This window comes from Solea solea, chromosome 14 (genome assembly GCF_958295425.1).
Source record: "Solea solea chromosome 14, fSolSol10.1, whole genome shotgun sequence".
NCBI lineage: Eukaryota > Metazoa > Chordata > Actinopteri > Pleuronectiformes > Soleidae > Solea > Solea solea.
The window spans coordinates 22,812,181-22,830,481 of NC_081147.1; the positions used below are offsets into that span (position 1 = coordinate 22,812,181).

The following is an 18,301-nucleotide window of genomic DNA, read 5'->3' on the forward strand; positions in this document are numbered from 1 at the left end:
TGCTCACATCTGACACACAAACACAGTCTCAGTCATTAGCGACAAACAAATGATGCATGGAAACTTAAACACTGCTGTGGCTGGGCTTTCACACTGAGGTGTGAAGCATAAATGGCTCGACCACTTTTTGTTCTCATGTCAGGAAGCTGCTCAAGTATAGATAGTAGACATCACTAGTTCACTCTGTCATGCTGGTTGTAGCAACTCGGCAGCATCAGCAAACATCACTGCAAAAATTTCCCGCGTAACATTCTCGCCATCACACACAAAACACTCAAAGATAAACAAATGACCTGCAGTGAAAGTAGAAAATGCAACTTTCAGCAACAATGACTTGTGTACATGCAGCGTCTTATAAATATGTCTTTTTTCAAGTAGCTACAGTGGGTCGGTCATATCAAGGTGTGCGCACACTTTATTCCCAATTGCCAAACGGGAAGATTTGGTATATTTGTCACACTCATAAAGTAGATTCAATATTTCATAAAGATTGTTAGGTGTATGTCGGCTGTTATGGCAAGTGTTTGTAAATCTAAAGTTTCACAAATAACAGATCCCACCAACAGTTTGGTCAAAGAAATCTTGTTTTATTTTATTTAACAGGCACGACACATTTATTGTATCATACATCCAAACGGCAAATGAAATAACAGTCACTGACTTGAGGCCAATAGTGAATAAGAAGCATAACAAGAGAAACAAATGTACACAGGTTTGCACAGCTTTGCAATTCAAATTCTAGCTATTGAGTTACTTAGAAATGAGGTTCTGCCTCCTTAGGACCAAGTTTTGCTCTCCATGAGAACTAGATTGAACTTCATGATGGCAGTAAATATCTAGATAATTTTGAATGTTTGAAAAAACAAATAACTGCAATTAAATGTCTCCCTCACAGACCTCAAATGTCATTGTGGAGATAGAGAGCCTAAAAAAACAGCGAGAGACTGTCATGTTGAGACTGTCAATAAGCTGGACTTGTGTGTTTAACCAGTATAAAATTCATAGTGCTCATAGACGTTAAAACTGCACCACGATGATCCATGGCCTAATATAATAACAAAGAAAATAGACATGCAGTTACCGACTAGACTGTATACCAATTATTTTTAAGGGTATCTAAATAAATTGTTACCAATATCAGGTGTGTATAAATATATACATACTGTATATACATTTAAAAAATGTCCGAACCTAAGGACGTCTTGCTTCTCCTACCACAAGCCTGGTAGCCTGAGATTCCTGCACAGTATCTTAGCTGCTCCTAGGATTGTGCTCTTCTGGACAGAGATCTCAGACGTTTGTTCCTAGAATCTGTTGGAGCCACTCTACCAGTTTGGGGGTTACAGCCTCTTGTGCTCCCATCATCATTGGACCACAGTTGCCTTTACTCCCCCACAACTTCCCCATCAACTCCTCTTTCAGGCCTTCAGCCTATTTCTCAAGCTCCTCGTGTCACTTCTTCTTGATGTTCCTGTTGCTTGAGATGGAGACGTCCATCACCACTGCTGTTTATCAACAACCACCATGTCTGTCTATAATGACCTTAGCACACTCTCCTCATATACTGTATATATACACACACACACACACAAATCAATAGTTTGAATTACTGTCTTGGAGAAGCCCTGACTTTACTGTAGACCGTCTCTTCTTCTGCTGCGTTTCCATTCCCTCTCTCTGCTCTGCGTTCCTTCTCGTGAAGGTCGGCACATAATAAACCAAAGAGTTCTCATCTCTCTGAGGAAACAGGAAAGCATGTGTTATGGAGGCAGCAGATCCTAACTTTTACATGCAAAATAAATCAATAAAATAAAAAAATGATAGTTTTCCAATCATTTCCTCATGAACCTCACCTGCTGAGTTTGCTGGTTTCTGCCGACTGCTACGGTCTCTGTCGGTGTATGAGAAAGAAATAGAGATGAAATATTAAATATTTAACACACTTGTAATGTTATTCTGTTATGTTGAAAAAAGTAAATAAAGCAAACCATGTTCTACTTAAAATAACAGACACTCAAAACAATGAAGTCTTAAAATATTAAGAATATGTATGAATAGAAGGGTCACGTCAGGAACCAGAGCTAATCTAAACCCTGGACGTGTTGCCAGTCCATCGCAGGGCCATAAACAATATCGTACAGAATTGTATTTTATTTATAATCACCAGAGCATTTCTAATGTTCCTTTTGTATACAGCGAATGACAAAGCATCTGTGAAATATGTGTTTTGATTCCACAAGATCCTTCATTTTTAAAAAATGCAACGGGGACAGTAACTATGGAAGAAGACAGCAGTCTAACAAAGTATTTCTGAAGCAACAGTTTGCAAAGATACATTGGAAAATTACTCATTATATTATACATGGTTTGATTAAAAACATAACATGGATATAACGCCAAAATGCCTTTTTACCTTTGCAACAGTCACAGTTTTTCATCTTGATGAAATAAATGAGGAATGCAATAACAATCAGACTTAAAGTCAGTGTAGCACATAACAGGAGCAGGGTTGGAGATGCACGCGGTGCTGAAACTAAATAAGAAGCAAAGAATGAAGGATATTTAGGGTCAGGTAGGATTTTAAAAACTCTGCAAAACACAAATGCTTAATGAATTTTTCATAAACGTATCCATCCATTCTCTGCAGTTACCTTCATCGTCCACTTTTGTTCCACGTCCAAATAAAATCTGTGCACATGTGGAAACGGCACAGTAGTAAATCCCAGCATCAGAGGAGTTGACATTCTCACAGAAGTTGGAGACACATTTTGGGGGAGAGAGAGCTTCAGTGCCATTTTCACATTTATGGCTGCCGTCTCCATGAGTGGAAATTAATCTGGGATTAGATCTATCGGAGTCAGCTCTGAACCAGTGCACTCTGTGATATTCTGGACACGTTTGGCTCTCGGTGCTGTCGGACAGGACTGAACACTGCAGTGTCACTGGGTCTCCTGGATTGACGGGATGAGATGGAGGAACTTGATCGACTGCAGTGATATCGTAATCTGGTTGTGGGATTTACAAAACACAGAAATAAACATGCTTTAGTTATTGTAATCAAAAGATATTACATGCCTAAATAATTATAAAAGGAATGTGTTTGTAATGTACCTTTAATACTGAGGAAAGTTCCTTTTAAAAACTTCATGGTAAAACGGTCAGCTACACTTAAGCAGTAGTAAACTCCAGTATCATTGAATCCTGTTTCCTTAATGTGCAGAAGAAAAACTCCAGGCTCTTGTTTAAGAGTAAAGTGAAGATTCTGAATAACTTTATTGTGGTCAAAGGAATATGTTCCACCCAAGACTTCAGGCATGTTTCCAGAAATGAGTCGAATCCAAAATAATTTGGAAACCTGACTCTCCGACGTCTGACGGTCACACTTCAACGTCACATCTTCTCCAACAGCAGCAGTCTTTGTCTCAAAGTTCAGACCTAATGTGTGATCTAAGCATAATATCAAACACAGCAGTGATTAACAACAATGACTTCATTGAAGTTAATGTAATAAAAAAAACACTGTATTTAAAAGAAAAGGAGATAACTTACACTTCACGATGAGCAGCAACAGAAAATAGAAAATGATCTGCATTTTCCTGTTAACGCACTGAAGACGACACTTAATAGATGTCATTATAAGACGATTCACCTCAATATAACTCTAAAAAAGTGGGAGGGAACAATGTCCGGGCAATCTGATTGGCCTCTCGTTGTTACAGTGGAAATAATATCAAAAGTCTTTTGCAACACCACCAGCACGCTTGTGTTTCAGGTTTCACAGTGGCTCTTTTATCACTGAGAGTAAACACAGCCAACTGCAGTCATTCAAAGTCATGATAAGTTTAGTTTATTGCTCAAATATTTAAATTTAGACTTGTGGTTTTCAAGTCTTCATTATTGGAGATAAATCTAAACACATGTTGAGTCAATTAAACGATCTCGTCTTTATTTTTTGTTTTAATGTCATTAATTTTCTTGTTCATTTTAAAACTGACTTTCAGGTTGTCATTATCTGATGTGGTTTAAGCTGTATGGGATGCACAGAAATGCAGCCACGCATGACATTTTAAAAGTTGAGGGTCACGTACATGTGAGATTTTTTTCAGGACAATATTACTTGACAACTTCCAGACTCAAACTGAACATTTGCATGATAGCACAACTATTACTCAGGCTTTAACAGATTTGCTGAACACTTTTTGATGCACTTCCCTATATGAGCAGCAGCTCCCTGGTGGATATTAGAGGTATTGCCAATGCACCACAGCCTGGCCCATTAAACCCCTTCCAAGTTGTTTGGAAGGACAAAAATAAAATTAAATAAGCCGAATTCAACACACATTTTAAAAAGTATTTTTATCTGTAAAGTACAAGATATGGCTTCTCAGTTCAATTCTAAAGTCCGTCCCTGTTAAGCCACGCCTCCAGAGCACGGGAACACGCAATGAACACAGATTCACAAGCACTAGGCAGCATCGGTAACTTTCAGTACTTTTTGGTGACGCTAGCTTTTCCGAATTGACAACGTGATCATAAAAAAAACAACACATACTAAGACAAAGTGAACCTACCTGTCCAGTAGAAATGGAGCCACCATGGCATCACTTTGCAGCCTTTTCTGGGCTTTGAGTTGTCGCCACTGTTCAAACGCAGCACTGATGTTCAGTCTGGTCTTGGATCGCTCTGCATCAGACTTTTTTTGGCAGTAACTTTCCCAAAATCCGTCTTTGGTTTTCAACCAACACCTTTTCTGCAATAATGTTGATCATTGGTTTTAGCAAGCTAGCATAAGCTGGGGAACATCAACCCCTGATATGAAAAGTGAAAACAATAAAGCTGCAGCCAACAATTCAAATGAATAAGTGGGAACTCTTAAAGTCTCAGTGGTGCTGAGGTTGAATGGCCTCTTTCTGTGTGTGTGTGTGTGTGTGTGTGTGGTCTGAGGAAACATTTGAATTTAAATCCATTCTTGCAAAGTGAATGCAGACCACAAGCAAACAGGTCAAACCTATTTCATCATCCACAAGACACGTGGGCTGCATCTTTAACACATTACAATATCACTGTACTTGACACCGCACAGACACAAACTATGAACATGTGTGTAACATGTGTGACATTAAAACAAAAGCCCTGCATTAAATGTCACCATAAAGTAGAATTTGTAAACTGCTTAGTGGAGACCGTCTTGTTTAGGTGTTCAAAAGGCTGCTCCCATCTGACACACAAACACAGTCTCAGTCATTAGCGACAAACAAATGATGCATGGAAACTTAAACACTGCTGTGGCTGGGCTTTCACACTGAGGTGTGAAGCATAAATGGCCCGACCACTTTTTGTTCTCATGTCAGGAAGCTGCTCAAGTATAGATAGTAGACATCACTAGTTCACTCTGTCATGCTGGTTGTAGCGACTCGGCAGCATCAGCAAACATCACTGCAAAACTTTCCTGTGTAACATTCTCTCCGTCACACACAAAACACTCAAAGATAGTATAGTCTGGATAATTTTTAATGTTTGAGAAAAACAAAAAAAAAATGCAATTAAATGTCCCCCTAACAGCCCTCAAATGCCATTGTGGAGATAGAGAGCCTTAAAAAACAACGAGAGACTGTCAAAAAGCTGGACTTTGGTTAAAAAAAAAAAAAGAAAACTGAGAAATTAGAATGTGTGTTTAACCAGTATAAAATTCATAGTGCTCATAGACGTCAACCAAGGCAGTTAAACTGCACCACGATGATCCATGGCCTCGTATAATAACAAAGAAAAGAGACATGCAGTTACCGACTAGACTGTATACCAATTATTTTTAAGGGTATCTAAATAAATTGTTACCAATATCAGGCGTGTGTAAATATATACATACATTTAAAAAATGTCCCCACCTAAGGACGTCTTGCTTCTCCTACCACAAGCCTGGTAGCCTGAGATTCCTGCACAGTATCTTAGCTGCTCCTAGGATTGTGCTCTTCTGGACAGAGATCTCAGACGTTTAATCCTAGAATCTGTTGGAGCCACTCTACCAGTTTGGGGGTTACAGCCTCTAGTGCTCCCATCATCATTGGACCACAGTTGCCTTTACTCCCCCACAACTTCCCCATCAACTCCTCTTTCAGGCCTTGAGCCTATTTCTCAAGCTCCTCGTGTCACTTCTTCTTGATGTTCCTGTTGCTTGAGATGGAGACGTCCATCACCACTGCTGTTTATCAACAACCACCATGTCTGACTATAATGACCCTAGCACGCTCTCCTCATATACTGTATATATATACACACACACACACACACACAAATCAACAGTTTGAATTACTGTCTTGGAGAAGCCCTGACTTTACTGTAGACCGTCTCTTCTTCTGCTGCGTTTCCATTCCCTCTCTCTGCTTTGCCAGCGTTCCTCCTCGTGAAGGTCGGCGCAGAATAAACCAAAGAGTTCTCATCTCTCTGAGGAAACAGGAAAGCATGTGTTATAAAGGGCAGCAGATCCTAACTTTTACATGCAAAATAAATCAAAAAAATAAAAAATGATAGTTTTCCAATCATTTCCTCATAAACCTCACCTGCTGAGTTTGCTGGTTTCTGCCGACTGCTACGGTCTCTGTCGGTGTATGAGAAAGAAATAGAGATGAAATATTAAATATTTAATTAACACACTTTTAATGTTATTCTGTTATGTTGAAAAAAGTAAATAAAGCAAACCATGTTCTACTTAAAATAACAGACACTCAAAACAATGAAGTCTTAAAATATTAAGAATATGTAAGAATAGAAGGGTCACGTCAGGAACCAGAGCTAATCTAAACCCTGGACGGATTGCCAGTCCATCGCAGGGCCATAATCAATATCGTACAGAATTGTATTTTATTTATAATCACCAGAGCATTTCTAATGTTCCTTTTGTATACAGCGAATGACAAAGCATCTGTGAAATATGTGTTTTGATTCCACAAGATCCTTAATTTAAAAAATGCAATGGGGACAGTAACTATGGAAGAAGACAGCAGTCTAACAAAGTATTTCTGAAGCAACAGTTTGCAAAGATACATTGGAAAATTACTTATTATATTATACATGGTTTGATTGAAAACATAACATGGATATAACACCAAAATGCCTTTTACCTTTGCGACAGTCACAGCTTTTCATCTTGATGAATGAAATGAGGAATGCATTAACAATCAGACTTAAAGTCAGTGTAGCACATAACAGGAGCAGGGTTGGAGATGCACGCGGTGCTGAAACTAAACAAGAAGCAAAGAATGAAGGATATTTAAGGTCAGGTATGATTTTAAAAACTCTGCAAAACACAAATGCTTAATGAATTTTTCATAAACGTATCCATCCATTCTCTGCAGTTACCTTCATCGTCCACTTTTGTTCCACGTCCAAATAAAATCTGTGCACATGTGGAAACGGCACAGTAGTAAATCCCAGCATCAGAGGAGTTGACATTCTCACAGAAGTTGTAGACACATTTTGGGGGAGAGAGAGCTTCAGTGCCAATTTCACATTTATGGCTGCCGTCTCCATGAGTGGAAATTAATCTGGGATTAGACCCATCGGAGTCAGCTCTGAACCAGTGCACTCTGTGATATTCTGGACACGTTTGGCTCTCGGTGCTGTCGGACAGGACTGAACACTGCAGTGTCACTGGGTCTCCTGGATTGACGGGATTAGATGGAGGAACTTGATCAACTGCAGTGATATCGTAATCTGGTTGTGGGATTTACAAAACACAGAAATAAACATGCTTTAGTTATTGTAATCAAACGATATTACATGCCTTAATAAGTATAAAAGGAATGTGTTTGTAATGTACCTTTAATACTGAGGAAAGTTCCTTTTAAAAACTTCATGGTAAAAGGTTTAGCTACACTTAAGCAGTAGTAAACTCCAGTATCATTGAATGCTGTTTCATTAATGTGCAGAAGAAAAACTCCAGGCTCTTGTTTAAGAGTAAAGTGAGGATTCTGAATAACTTCATCAAAGTCAAAGGAATGTGTTCCACCCAAGACTTCAGGCATGTTTCCAGAAATGAGTCTAATCCAAAATAATTTGGAAACCTGACTCTCCGACTGACGGTCACACTTCAACGTCACATCTTCTCCAACAGCAGCAGTCTTTGTCTCAAAGTTCAGACCTAATGTGTGATCTAAGCATAATATCAAACACAGCAGTGATTAACAACAATGACTTAATTGAAGTAAATGTAATAAAAAAAACACTGTATTTAAAAGAAAAGGAGATAACTTACACTTCACGATGAGCAGCAACAGAAAATAGAAAATGATCTGCATTTTCCTGTTAACGCACTGAAGACGACACTTAATAGATGTCATTATAAGACGATTCACCTCAATATAACTCTAAAAAAGTGGGAGGGAACAATGTGCGGGCAATCTGATTGGCCTCTCGTTGTTACAGTGGAAATAATATCAAAAGTCTTTTGCAACACCACCAGCACGCTTGTGTTTCAGGTTTCACAGTGGCTCTTTTATCACTGAGAGTAAACACAGCCAACTGCAGTCATTCAAAGTCATGATAAGTTAAGTTTATTGCTCAAATATTTAAATTTAGACTTGTGGTTTTCAAGTCTCCATTATTGGAGATAAATCTAAACACATGTTGAGTCAATTAAACACTCCTCGTCTTTATTTTTTGTTTTAATATGTCGTTAATTTTCTTGTTCATTTTAAAACTGACTTTCAGGTTGTCATTATCTGATGTGGTTTAAGCTGTATGGGATGCACAGAAATGCAGCCACGCATGACATTTTAAAAGTTGAAGGTCACGTACATGTGAGATTTTTTTCAGGACAATATTACTTGACAACTTCCAGACTCAAACTGAACATTTGCATGATAGCACAACTATTACTCAGGCTTTAACAGATTTGCTCTACACTTTTTTTGATGCACTTCCCCATATGAGCAGCAGCTCCCTGGTGGACATTAGAGGTATTGCCAATGCACCACAGCCTGGCCCATTACACCCCTTGCAAGTTGTTCGGAAGGACAAAAATTAAATTTAAAAAAGTGGAATTTAACACACATTTTAAAAGGCATTTTTATCTGTAAAGTACAACATATGGCTTCTGAGTTCAATTCAAAAGTCCTTCCCTCTTAAGCCACGCCTCCAGAGCACGGGAACACGCAATGAACACGGATACACGAGCACTGCGCAGCATCGGTAACTTTCAGTACTTTTTGGTGACACTAGCTTTTCCGAATTGACAATGTGATGATAAAAAAACAACACATACTAAGACAAAGTGAACCTACCTGTCCAGTATAAACGGAGCCACCATGGCATCACTTTGCAGCCTTTTCTGGGCTTTGAGTTGTCGCCACTGTTCAAACGCAGCACTGATGTTCAGTCTGGTCTTGGATCGCTCTGCATCAGACTTTTTTTGGCAGTAGCTTCCCCAAAAACTGTCTTTGGTTTTCAACCAACACCTTTTCTACAATAATGTTGCTCATTGGTTTTAGCAAGCTAGCATAAGCTCTAGCGCTGCCTTTACTTCATTATTAGGCCACACTGCTGTTCGTGCTGTCGCGATGGTGAAAGAAATTTCATGATGATTTGGGGAACATCAACCCCTGATATGAGAAGTGAAAACAATAAAGCTGCAGCCAACAATTCAAATGAATGAGTGGAAACTCTTAAACTCTCTGTGGTGCTGAGGTTGACTGGCCTCTTTCTGTGTATGTGTGTGTGTGTGGTCTGAGGAAATATTTGAATTTAAATCCATTCTTGCAAAGTGAATGCAGACCACAAGCAAACAGGTCAAACCTATTTCATCATCCACAAGACACGTGGGCTGCATCTTTAACACATTACAATATCACTGTACTTGACACCGTACAGACACAAACTCTGAACATGTGTGTAACATTAAAACAAAAGCCCTGCATTAAATGTCACCATAAAGTACAATTTGTAAACTGCTTAGTGGAGACCGTCTTGTTTAGGTGTTCAAAAGGCTGCTCACATCTGACACACAAACACAGTCTCAGTCATTAGTGACAAACAAATGATGCATGGAAACTTAAACACTGCTGTGGCTGGGCTTTCACACTGAGGTGTGAAGCATAAATGGCTCGACCACTTTTTGTTCTCATGTCAGGAAGCTGCTCAAGTATAGATAGTAGACATCACTAATTCACTCTGTCATGCTGGTTGTAGCGACTCGGCAGCATCAGCAAACATCACTGCAAAACTTTCCTGCGTAACATTCTCTCCATCACACACAACACACTCAAAGATAAACAAATGACCTGCAGTGAAAGTGGAAAATGCAACTTTCAGCGACAATGACTTGTGTACATGCGGTGTCTTACAAATATGTCTTTTTTCAAGTAGCTAGTGTGTCGGTCATATCAAGGTGTGCGCACACTTTATTCCCAACTGCCAAAACAAACGGGAAGATTTGGTATATTTGTCAAGCTCATAAAGTAGATTCAATATTTCATAAAGATTGTTAGGTATATGTCGGCTGTTATGGCGTTTGTAAATCTAAAGTTTCACAAATAGATGATTTCACCAACAGTTTGGTCAAAGAAAGCTTGTTTTCTTTTATTTAACAGGCACGACACATTTATTGTATCATACATCCAAACGCCAAATGAAAATACAGTCACTGACTTGAGGCCAACAGTGAATATTAATATTAAAGCATAAGAAGAGAAACAAATGTACACAGGTTTGCACAGCTTTGACTGATTTCTATTTATTTGGACTCTAAGCAAAGTATTTTCCTTTGTTTCCCCAACGCAAGTTTAACCTAATCACAATTCAAATTCTAGCTATTGAGTTACTTAGAAATGAGGTTCTGCCTCCTTAGGACCAAGTTTTGCTCTCCATGAGAACTAGATTGAACTTTATGATGGCAGTAAATATCAAGATAATTTTGAATGTTGTGAAAATACAAATAACTGCAATTAACCTCAAATGTCATTGTGTGGAGATAGAGAGCCTAAAAAAACAGCGAGAGACTGTCATGTTGAGACTGTCAATAAGCTGGACTTTGATTAAAAAAAATAAATAAGAAAACTGAGAAATAAGAATGTGTGTTTAACCAGTATAAAATTCATAGTGCTCACAGACGTCAACCAAGGCAGTTGAACTGCACCACGATGATCCATGGCCTCGTATAATAACAAAGAAAAGAGACATGCAGTTACCGACTAAACTGTATACCAATTATTTTTAAGGGTATCTAAATAAATTGTTACTTATTGTTATTTCCCCACTTGCCCACCTAAGGACGTCTTGCTTCTCCTACCACAAGCCTGGTAGCCTGAGATTCCTGCACAGTATCTTAGCTGCTCCTAGGATTGTGCTCTTCTGGACAGAGATCTCAGACGTTTGTTCCTAGAATCTGTTGGAGCCACTCTACCAGTTTGGGGGTTACAGCCTTTAGTGCTCCCATCATCATTGGACCACAGTTGCCTTTACTCCCCCACAACTTCCCCATCAACTCCTCTTTCAGGCCTTCAGCCTATTTCTCAAGCTCCTCGAGTCACTTCTTGATGTTCCTGTTGCTTGAGATGGAGACGTCCATCACCACTGCTGTTTATCAACAACCACCATGTCTGTCTATAATGACCTTAGCACGCTCTCCTCATATACTGTATATATATACACACACACACACACACACACACACACACACACACAAATGTTCGACATTCATGACTTGAGGGGACATTGCATTGACTTACATTCATTTCTTGGAAACTTACTCTAACCTTAACCACAATTACTACTGGCCTAATCCTAATCCTAACCCTAACCCTAACCTCAACCTAACCATGAAACATATCTTCACCTTAAAATGTAGTAATTTACGTTATGGGGACTTGCTTTTTGTCCCCACAAGGAGGACAAGTCCCCATAATGTGACTGTGTCAACAGGTTTTGGTCCCCACAACATTAGTAATACCTGGTACACACATTACACACGCACACACACATCAATAGTTTGAATTACTGTCTTGGAGAAGCCCTGACTTTACTGTAGACCGTCTCTTCTTCTGCTGCGTTTCCATTCCCTCTCTCTGTTTTGCCAGCGTTCCTCCTCGTGAAGGTTGGCGCAGAATAAACCAAAGAGTTCTCGTCTCTCTGAGGAAACAGGAAAGCATGTGTTATGGAGGCAGCAGATCCTAACTTTTACATGCAAAATAAATCAATAAAATAAAATATGATAGTTTTCCAATCATTTCCTCATAAACCTCACCTGCTGAGTTTGCTGGTTTCTGCCGACTGCTACGGTCTCTGTCGGTGTATGAGAAAGAAATAGAGATGAAATATTAAATAATTAATTAACACACTTTTAATGTTATTCTGTTATGTTGAAAAAAAGTAAATAAAGCAAACCATGTTCTACTTAAAATAACAGACACTCAAAACAATGAAGTCTTAAAATATTAAGAATATGTATGAATAGAAGGGTCACGTCAGGAACCAGAGCTAATCTCAACCCTGGACGTGTTGCCAGTCCATCGCAGGGCCATAAACAATATTGTACAGAATTGTATTTTATTTATAATCACCAGAGCATTTCTAATGTTCCTTTTGTATACAGTGAATGACAAAGCATCTGTGAAATATGTGTTTTGATTCCACAAGATCCTTAATTTAAATTAAAAAAAAACAAAAGAAAATGTGCAACTATGGAAATAGACAGCAGTCTAACAAAGTATTTCTGAAGCAACAGTTTGCAAAGATTCATTGGAAAATTACTTATTATATTATACATGGTTTGATTAAAAACATAACATGGATATAACACCAAAATGCCTTTTTACCTTTGCGACAGTCACAGCTTTTCATCTTGATGAAATAAATGAGGAATGCATTAACAATCAGACTTAAAGTCAGTGTAGCACATAACAGGAGCAGGGTTGGAGATGCACGCGGTGCTGAAACTAAACAAGAAGCAAAGAATGAAGGATATTTAAGGTCAGGTATGATTTTAAAAACTCTGCAAAACACAAATGCTTAATGAATTTTTCATAAACGTATCCATCCATTCTCTGCAGTTACCTTCATTGTCCACTTTTGTTCCACGTCCAAATAAAATCTGTGCACATGTGGAAACGGCACAGTAGTAAATCCCAGCATCAGAGGAGTTGACATTCTCACAGAAGTTGGAGACACATTTTGGGGGAGAGAGAGCTTCAGTGCCATTTTCACATTTATGGCTGCCGTCTCCATGAGTGGAAATTAATCTGGGATTAGACCCATCGGAGTCAGCTCTGAACCAGTGCACTCTGTGATATTCTGGACACGTTTGGCTCTCGGTGCTGTCGGACAGGACTGAACACTGCAGTGTCACTGGGTCTCCTGGATTGACGGGATTAGATGGAGGAACTTGATCGACGGCAGTGATATCGTAATCTGGTTGTGGGATTTACAAAACACAGAAATAAACATGCTTTAGTTATTGTAATCAAAAGATATTACATGCCTAAATAATTATAAAAGGAATGTGTTTGTAATGTACCTTTAATACTGAGGAAAGTTCCTTTTAAAAACTTCATGGTAAAAGGTTTAGCTACACTTAAGCAGTAGTAAACTCCAGTATCACTGAATCCTGTTTCCTTAATGTGCAGAAGAAAAACTCCAGGCTCTTGTTTAAGAGTAAAGTGAGGATTCTGAATAACTTCATGATGGTCAAAGGTATATAATCCTCCCAAGACTTCAGGCATGTTTCCAGAAATTTGCCTAATCCAAAATAATTTGGAAAACTGACTCTCCGACGTCTGACGGTCACACTTCAACGTCACATCTTCTCCAACAGCAGCAGTCTTTGTCTCAAAGTTCAGACCTAATGTGTGATCTAAGCATAATATCAAACACAGCAGTGATTAACATCAATGACTTAATTGATGTAAATATAATAAAATAACACTGTATTTAAAAGAAAAGGAGATAACTTACACTTCACGATGAGCAGCAACAGAAAATAGAAAATGATCTGCATTTTCCTGTAAACGCACTAAAGACGACACTTAATAGATGTCATTATAAGACGATTCACCTCAATATAACTCTAAAAAAGTGGGAGGGAACATAGTGCGGGCAATCTGATTGGCCTCTCGTTACAGTGGAAATAATATCAAAAGTCTTTTGCAACACCACCAGCACGCTTGTGTTTCAGGTTTCACAGTGGCTCTTTTATCACTGAGAGTAAACACAGCCAACTGCAGTCATTCAAAGTCATGATAAGTTTAGTTTATTGCTCAAATATTTAAATTTAGACTTGTGGTTTTCAAGTCTCCATTATTGGAGATAAATCTAAACACATGTTGAGTCAATTAAACGCTTCTCGTCTTTATTTTTTGTTTTAATGTCGTTAATTTTCTTGTTCATTTTAAAACTGACTTTCAGGTTGTCATTATCTGATGTGGTTTAAGCTGTATGGGATGCACAGAAATGCAGCCACGCATGACATTTTAAAAGTTGAGGGTCACGTACATGTGAGATTTTTTTCAGGACAATATTACTTGACAACTTCCAGACTCAAACTGAACATTTGCATGATAGCACAACTATTACTCAGGCTTTAACAGATTTGCTGAACACTTTTTTTGATGCACTTCCCCATATGAGCAGCAGCTCCCTGGTGGACAATAGAGGTATTGCCGATGCACCACAGCCTGGACCATTAAACCCCTTCCAAGTTGTTTGGAAGGACAAAAAAAAGAAAAAAAAAGTGGATTTTACCACACATTCTAAAAAGTACGTTTATCTGTAAATCACAACATATGGCTTCTAAGTTATCAAAATCACAATTGTTTTGGTCAATGTTGAGATCATCCATCATTTTTCACAATGGAGTTCAGCGTCTTCAGCGTCATGTAGACAACTGGAGCCAGGAATCGAATCCTCAACCTTTCAGCTGAAAGACAAATTCACTCCACCACTGATCCACCACTGTGTTTAAAACAGAAGTCTTTTTGAGGTCTCGATACAGTATAGCCCTTCACATCCTCCATGTGACGATGACCCTCCCCCTCTTCATGTCAGTTTAACACAAAGATAATAACAGCGAGGAGAGGTGGATGTGGTCACGCCATCAATTCCCCTCTACTTGTTTCATTTCTTCTAAAAAACAAAGCAGACAAGAGCTTTCCATATCACTTGAAGACATTATCATGTTTCTGATTTAACCATACATGCACATTTAGTCCATTTTTGGGGTTCTGACCCGACACAATAATATCAAATATAATCGAGTACAATTTCAGCTACAGCAGATTGTATGAAGACTTCAAAATAAATTGTTACAGGGTAAAACGAGGATGGTGTTGTGTTTGCAGCTGACAACAACATCACTGTAAATAGGAGTGTTGAAAACCACTACATACTTTGAGCCCTGTCCTTTACTTTATGCTTTATTTTTACTTGTCACCAAGACAGACGTGATTAATGGAAACTTTCAGACTGAGGTGTGAACACACAGGGGCTTTTCATTCTTTCTCACTTCTCATTCTCACACCAGGGGCTCATATCACTTAAACACTAGACTTGGTACGATTGGGGGTTGCAACATTCAGCGGGCCCGAGTTTGCTTCCACACTTCTGTGAAACTAACCGAACCTTTTGAATAACATAACAAAATACTGAAGGAGAAGACGAGACAAACAATGAAGAAAACTGGCTCATCTGTTGGTTAATGCAGGGCAACTTCTGTCTCCTCTACATCTGAGCAAAACAAGGAAGCTGCATCAAATCCCATCGTCTTATGTGAACATACGACACATACCGAACATGTATTCCACTGTAATTCCACATCTTCAAACTTCTGATAAACTTTCCCTCGTCCCACTCCCGAAAACACTTAGACTTTGTTATAAATACCAAATAAAAAAGATAAAAGTTGGTATCTGTACCTGAGATGAAGTGACCACGACACACGCAGAGTCCGTTGCCGGTGGATTCCCGTTGCTTTGTCTTCTTCTGTGCTCGCTGTGAGTGTGTTTTATGGTCGTGATCCACCTCTTCTGTCTCTCGGGATCTTCAGGGATCTGATAAAATGTTCTCCCGTTTTCTTTTTCCTCAACCGCTACGACGACTATTCACCACCTCTTATGAACACGGCAGGCAGAGAGACGAGTGGTCTGACATTTTACAAGAAATAAAAGTATCTGGTGTGTGGATTTGAGAATGGATTGTATGACGTCATTAAGTGGAACTTAATTTACAGTGTTCTTTACTTTTGACCTCAGTAGCAATAACAAAGAAATGCTATTTTATTTGGGCTCAACACAGAGCACACAAAAGCTCTTTAAAAGTGAGCAGTTAGTTCAAGTAACCATACACTGTGCCATATTCGGCCCATTTTGAGCTGATTATTAACTAACTGATTATTTTTGGTGCGTCGTGTGGTGTACATGGGATAATGAGGACTGATTATCCACTCACAACCATCGGACCGCATAGTTGTGCGCACATAAATCGTGAGCTTTGGCTTTTCAAATTTTTGCGCTGGAGGTTAACAAAACAATTTCCTTGGAAATTGGAAGTGGCCAGTACAAAGAAACACATTCCAATAACACTCCGATAAACAAAAGGAACTCACAGGCAAAGGCTTAATCCAAGGAACTCTCACTGAGAACAGAACACATGCACAGCACAAGCGAAGGAGGGTGGACGAGACACAGGTGTGACTAATTAGGGCGGAGCCGACAATCAGCTCAGGTGGAGACAATCAGGGGAAACAGAGTGGAGCAGGAAGTGACCTGAAATGAGAGACCACATACAAAATAAAACAGGAAATGCACAGAAACAGAAAACCACAAGCGTGAGTTTGGGTTTCTACTGCACACCTCACTCATACTTTTTTTTTTCTTTCTTGTTTGTGTGTGAAATGATTCAAATAAAAAGATAAATAAATGCCTGCTTATGAAAAGTGAGCAGTGCTGTCACTTTACAAACAGTTGGCGTTTAATGTTAATTTTCTCTCACACTCACACACACACACACACACACACCTTCCCAGTCACACTACAGTATGACTCCACTATTTTTTTTTAACTTACATCATTTTCATTGGTTGCGTTTACGAGAGGGAGGAGGTGTGACTGACCGTGTGACTGACTGACTGCCTGCCTCACATTATTGACTTTACTTATATACTGTACAAGTGTTGACATGTAGCACAGCTTTGGTTATGAGTAAGGTAAAGACAGAAAGAGTCTGCCCCCTCTCTGCTTCATGGAGGAACAGCTGCCACACACAGCCTCTGTTTCTCTTATGTCAGTGATGTCAGTGACGTCTGTCCGTCCTGCTCATACTGTAGAAGTATTTACGATACAATACATGCCGTGTACACAAGAGGAAGGGGAATATATATATAATGTCAGTGATGGAACTTTATCTAATCAGAGAAGGAAATTAAAAGATTCAGATTCATTTCATTCTGTGGTGTTAAACTATGGAATAGTATGGGAGAGAAAACCGTGTGTCAACTTGAGTTAAGTTTAACTCATATTTAGTTTTTTTGTTATTTCCTTTGTTGTTGACTTGTTATTTCTTGTTGACTTAAACATAATAGAGAACGTTAATGTGGTTTTTGTTAGTATATTTAGAGTCAGACTCAAATTACACTTCACTTCATATTCTGTCTCTCTCTCTCTCTGCCTTTTTTTCATTCATTGATTTAAATTTAAATCTTTATTTTCTTTCAAAATGCCCTTTTTGATGTATTGTACTATGTTACTTTTGCAGTCTCTATAATTCTACAAAATAATTTATCTTATCCAAATTGACACAGAATTTATTAAGATTAAAACACTTTGATATATATGAGGATGTAATTGACATAATCATAATCATAGTCTTTAGTTCCATCTGTAAAAATGCTACTATCAGACAGACATCCACATTACTTACTTCTTCTATATACAGTAAAACTGTGTTGTTTTACTGTATATAGAAGAAATAATGTGGATGTCTGATCGTGATAGTATTTATCGTATAAATGGAGGTTGCTTCAGCTGCAGCATGCAGTCCTTTCCTTTCCATATGACATATCCGCTTGTTGTCGTACAGCCTGTTCTGAGTAAACAGCGTCAGTGGTTGGTCAAAAGGCAGAGAATTGGCCCACCGCAGCCCCTCCATCTCTGAGACGAGCTGCTGTTTGTGGTTTCGCTTGTTCTTCTCAGGCACACTTGTCAGTCTGCATGCTGAATTTGCAAAAGAAAATACTATATATATGTACAGTATATATATATATATATATATATATATATATATATATATATATATATATATATATACATACTGGCATTTTTCA

General features: G+C 38.6%; 3 protein-coding genes across 3 annotated transcripts; all 3 read right to left on the bottom strand.

Moving 5' to 3' along the window:
- Positions 1-1,115: 1,115 nt before the first annotated feature.
- On the bottom strand, positions 1,116-3,148 carry LOC131473069 (uncharacterized). Its single transcript, XM_058650588.1, has 5 exons — positions 3,112-3,148; positions 2,652-3,005; positions 2,414-2,533; positions 1,854-1,891; positions 1,116-1,737 (listed from the first exon to the last, which is right to left on the bottom strand). The coding sequence occupies exons 1-5, from the start codon at positions 3,146-3,148 to the stop codon at positions 1,594-1,596; spliced, it is 693 nt and encodes a 230-aa protein (XP_058506571.1). The 3' UTR covers positions 1,116-1,593.
- Positions 3,149-5,546: 2,398 nt separating this feature from the next.
- Positions 5,547-8,811, bottom strand: LOC131472801 (uncharacterized). The gene is made up of 6 exons (XM_058650255.1): positions 8,252-8,811; positions 7,817-8,149; positions 7,357-7,710; positions 7,119-7,238; positions 6,558-6,595; positions 5,547-6,441 (listed from the first exon to the last, which is right to left on the bottom strand). Exons 1-6 carry the CDS (start codon positions 8,334-8,336, stop codon positions 6,307-6,309), a joined length of 1,065 nt encoding a protein of 354 aa, XP_058506238.1. The 5' UTR covers positions 8,337-8,811; the 3' UTR covers positions 5,547-6,306.
- Positions 8,812-11,970: 3,159 nt separating this feature from the next.
- Positions 11,971-13,659, bottom strand: LOC131472870 (uncharacterized). The gene is made up of 5 exons (XM_058650343.1): positions 13,505-13,659; positions 13,045-13,398; positions 12,807-12,926; positions 12,236-12,273; positions 11,971-12,120 (listed from the first exon to the last, which is right to left on the bottom strand). The coding sequence occupies exons 1-5, from the start codon at positions 13,539-13,541 to the stop codon at positions 11,986-11,988; spliced, it is 684 nt and encodes a 227-aa protein (XP_058506326.1). The 5' UTR covers positions 13,542-13,659; the 3' UTR covers positions 11,971-11,985.
- Between the last annotated feature and the right edge of the window lie 4,642 nt (positions 13,660-18,301).

Bases quoted from the DNA above. Each gene is read 5' to 3' on its own strand.
- LOC131473069 (XM_058650588.1), bottom strand. From the start codon at position 3,148: ATGAAGTTTTTAAAAGGAACTTTCCTCAGTATTAAAG. The intron at 3,006-3,111 runs GTACATTACAAA...TCCCACAACCAG, and splicing joins AACTTTCCTCAGTATTAAAG to ATTACGATATCACTGCAGTC. The intron at 1,738-1,853 runs GTGAGGTTCATG...CTGTTTCCTCAG, and splicing joins GAAACCAGCAAACTCAGCAG to AGAGATGAGAACTCTTTGGT.
- LOC131472801 (XM_058650255.1), bottom strand. From the start codon at position 8,336: ATGACATCTATTAAGTGTCGTCTTCAGTGCGTTAACAGGAAAATGCAG. The intron at 8,150-8,251 runs GTAAGTTATCTC...TATTATGCTTAG, and splicing joins GTTGCTGCTCATCGTGAAGT to ATCACACATTAGGTCTGAAC. The intron at 6,596-7,118 runs GTAAAAGGCATT...ATACACCGACAG, and splicing joins AAGCTGTGACTGTCGCAAAG to AGACCGTAGCAGTCGGCAGA.
- LOC131472870 (XM_058650343.1), bottom strand. From the start codon at position 13,541: ATGAAGTTTTTAAAAGGAACTTTCCTCAGTATTAAAG. The intron at 12,927-13,044 runs GTAACTGCAGAG...CTTCTTGTTTAG, and splicing joins AACAAAAGTGGACAATGAAG to TTTCAGCACCGCGTGCATCT. The intron at 12,121-12,235 runs GTGAGGTTTATG...CTGTTTCCTCAG, and splicing joins GAAACCAGCAAACTCAGCAG to AGAGACGAGAACTCTTTGGT.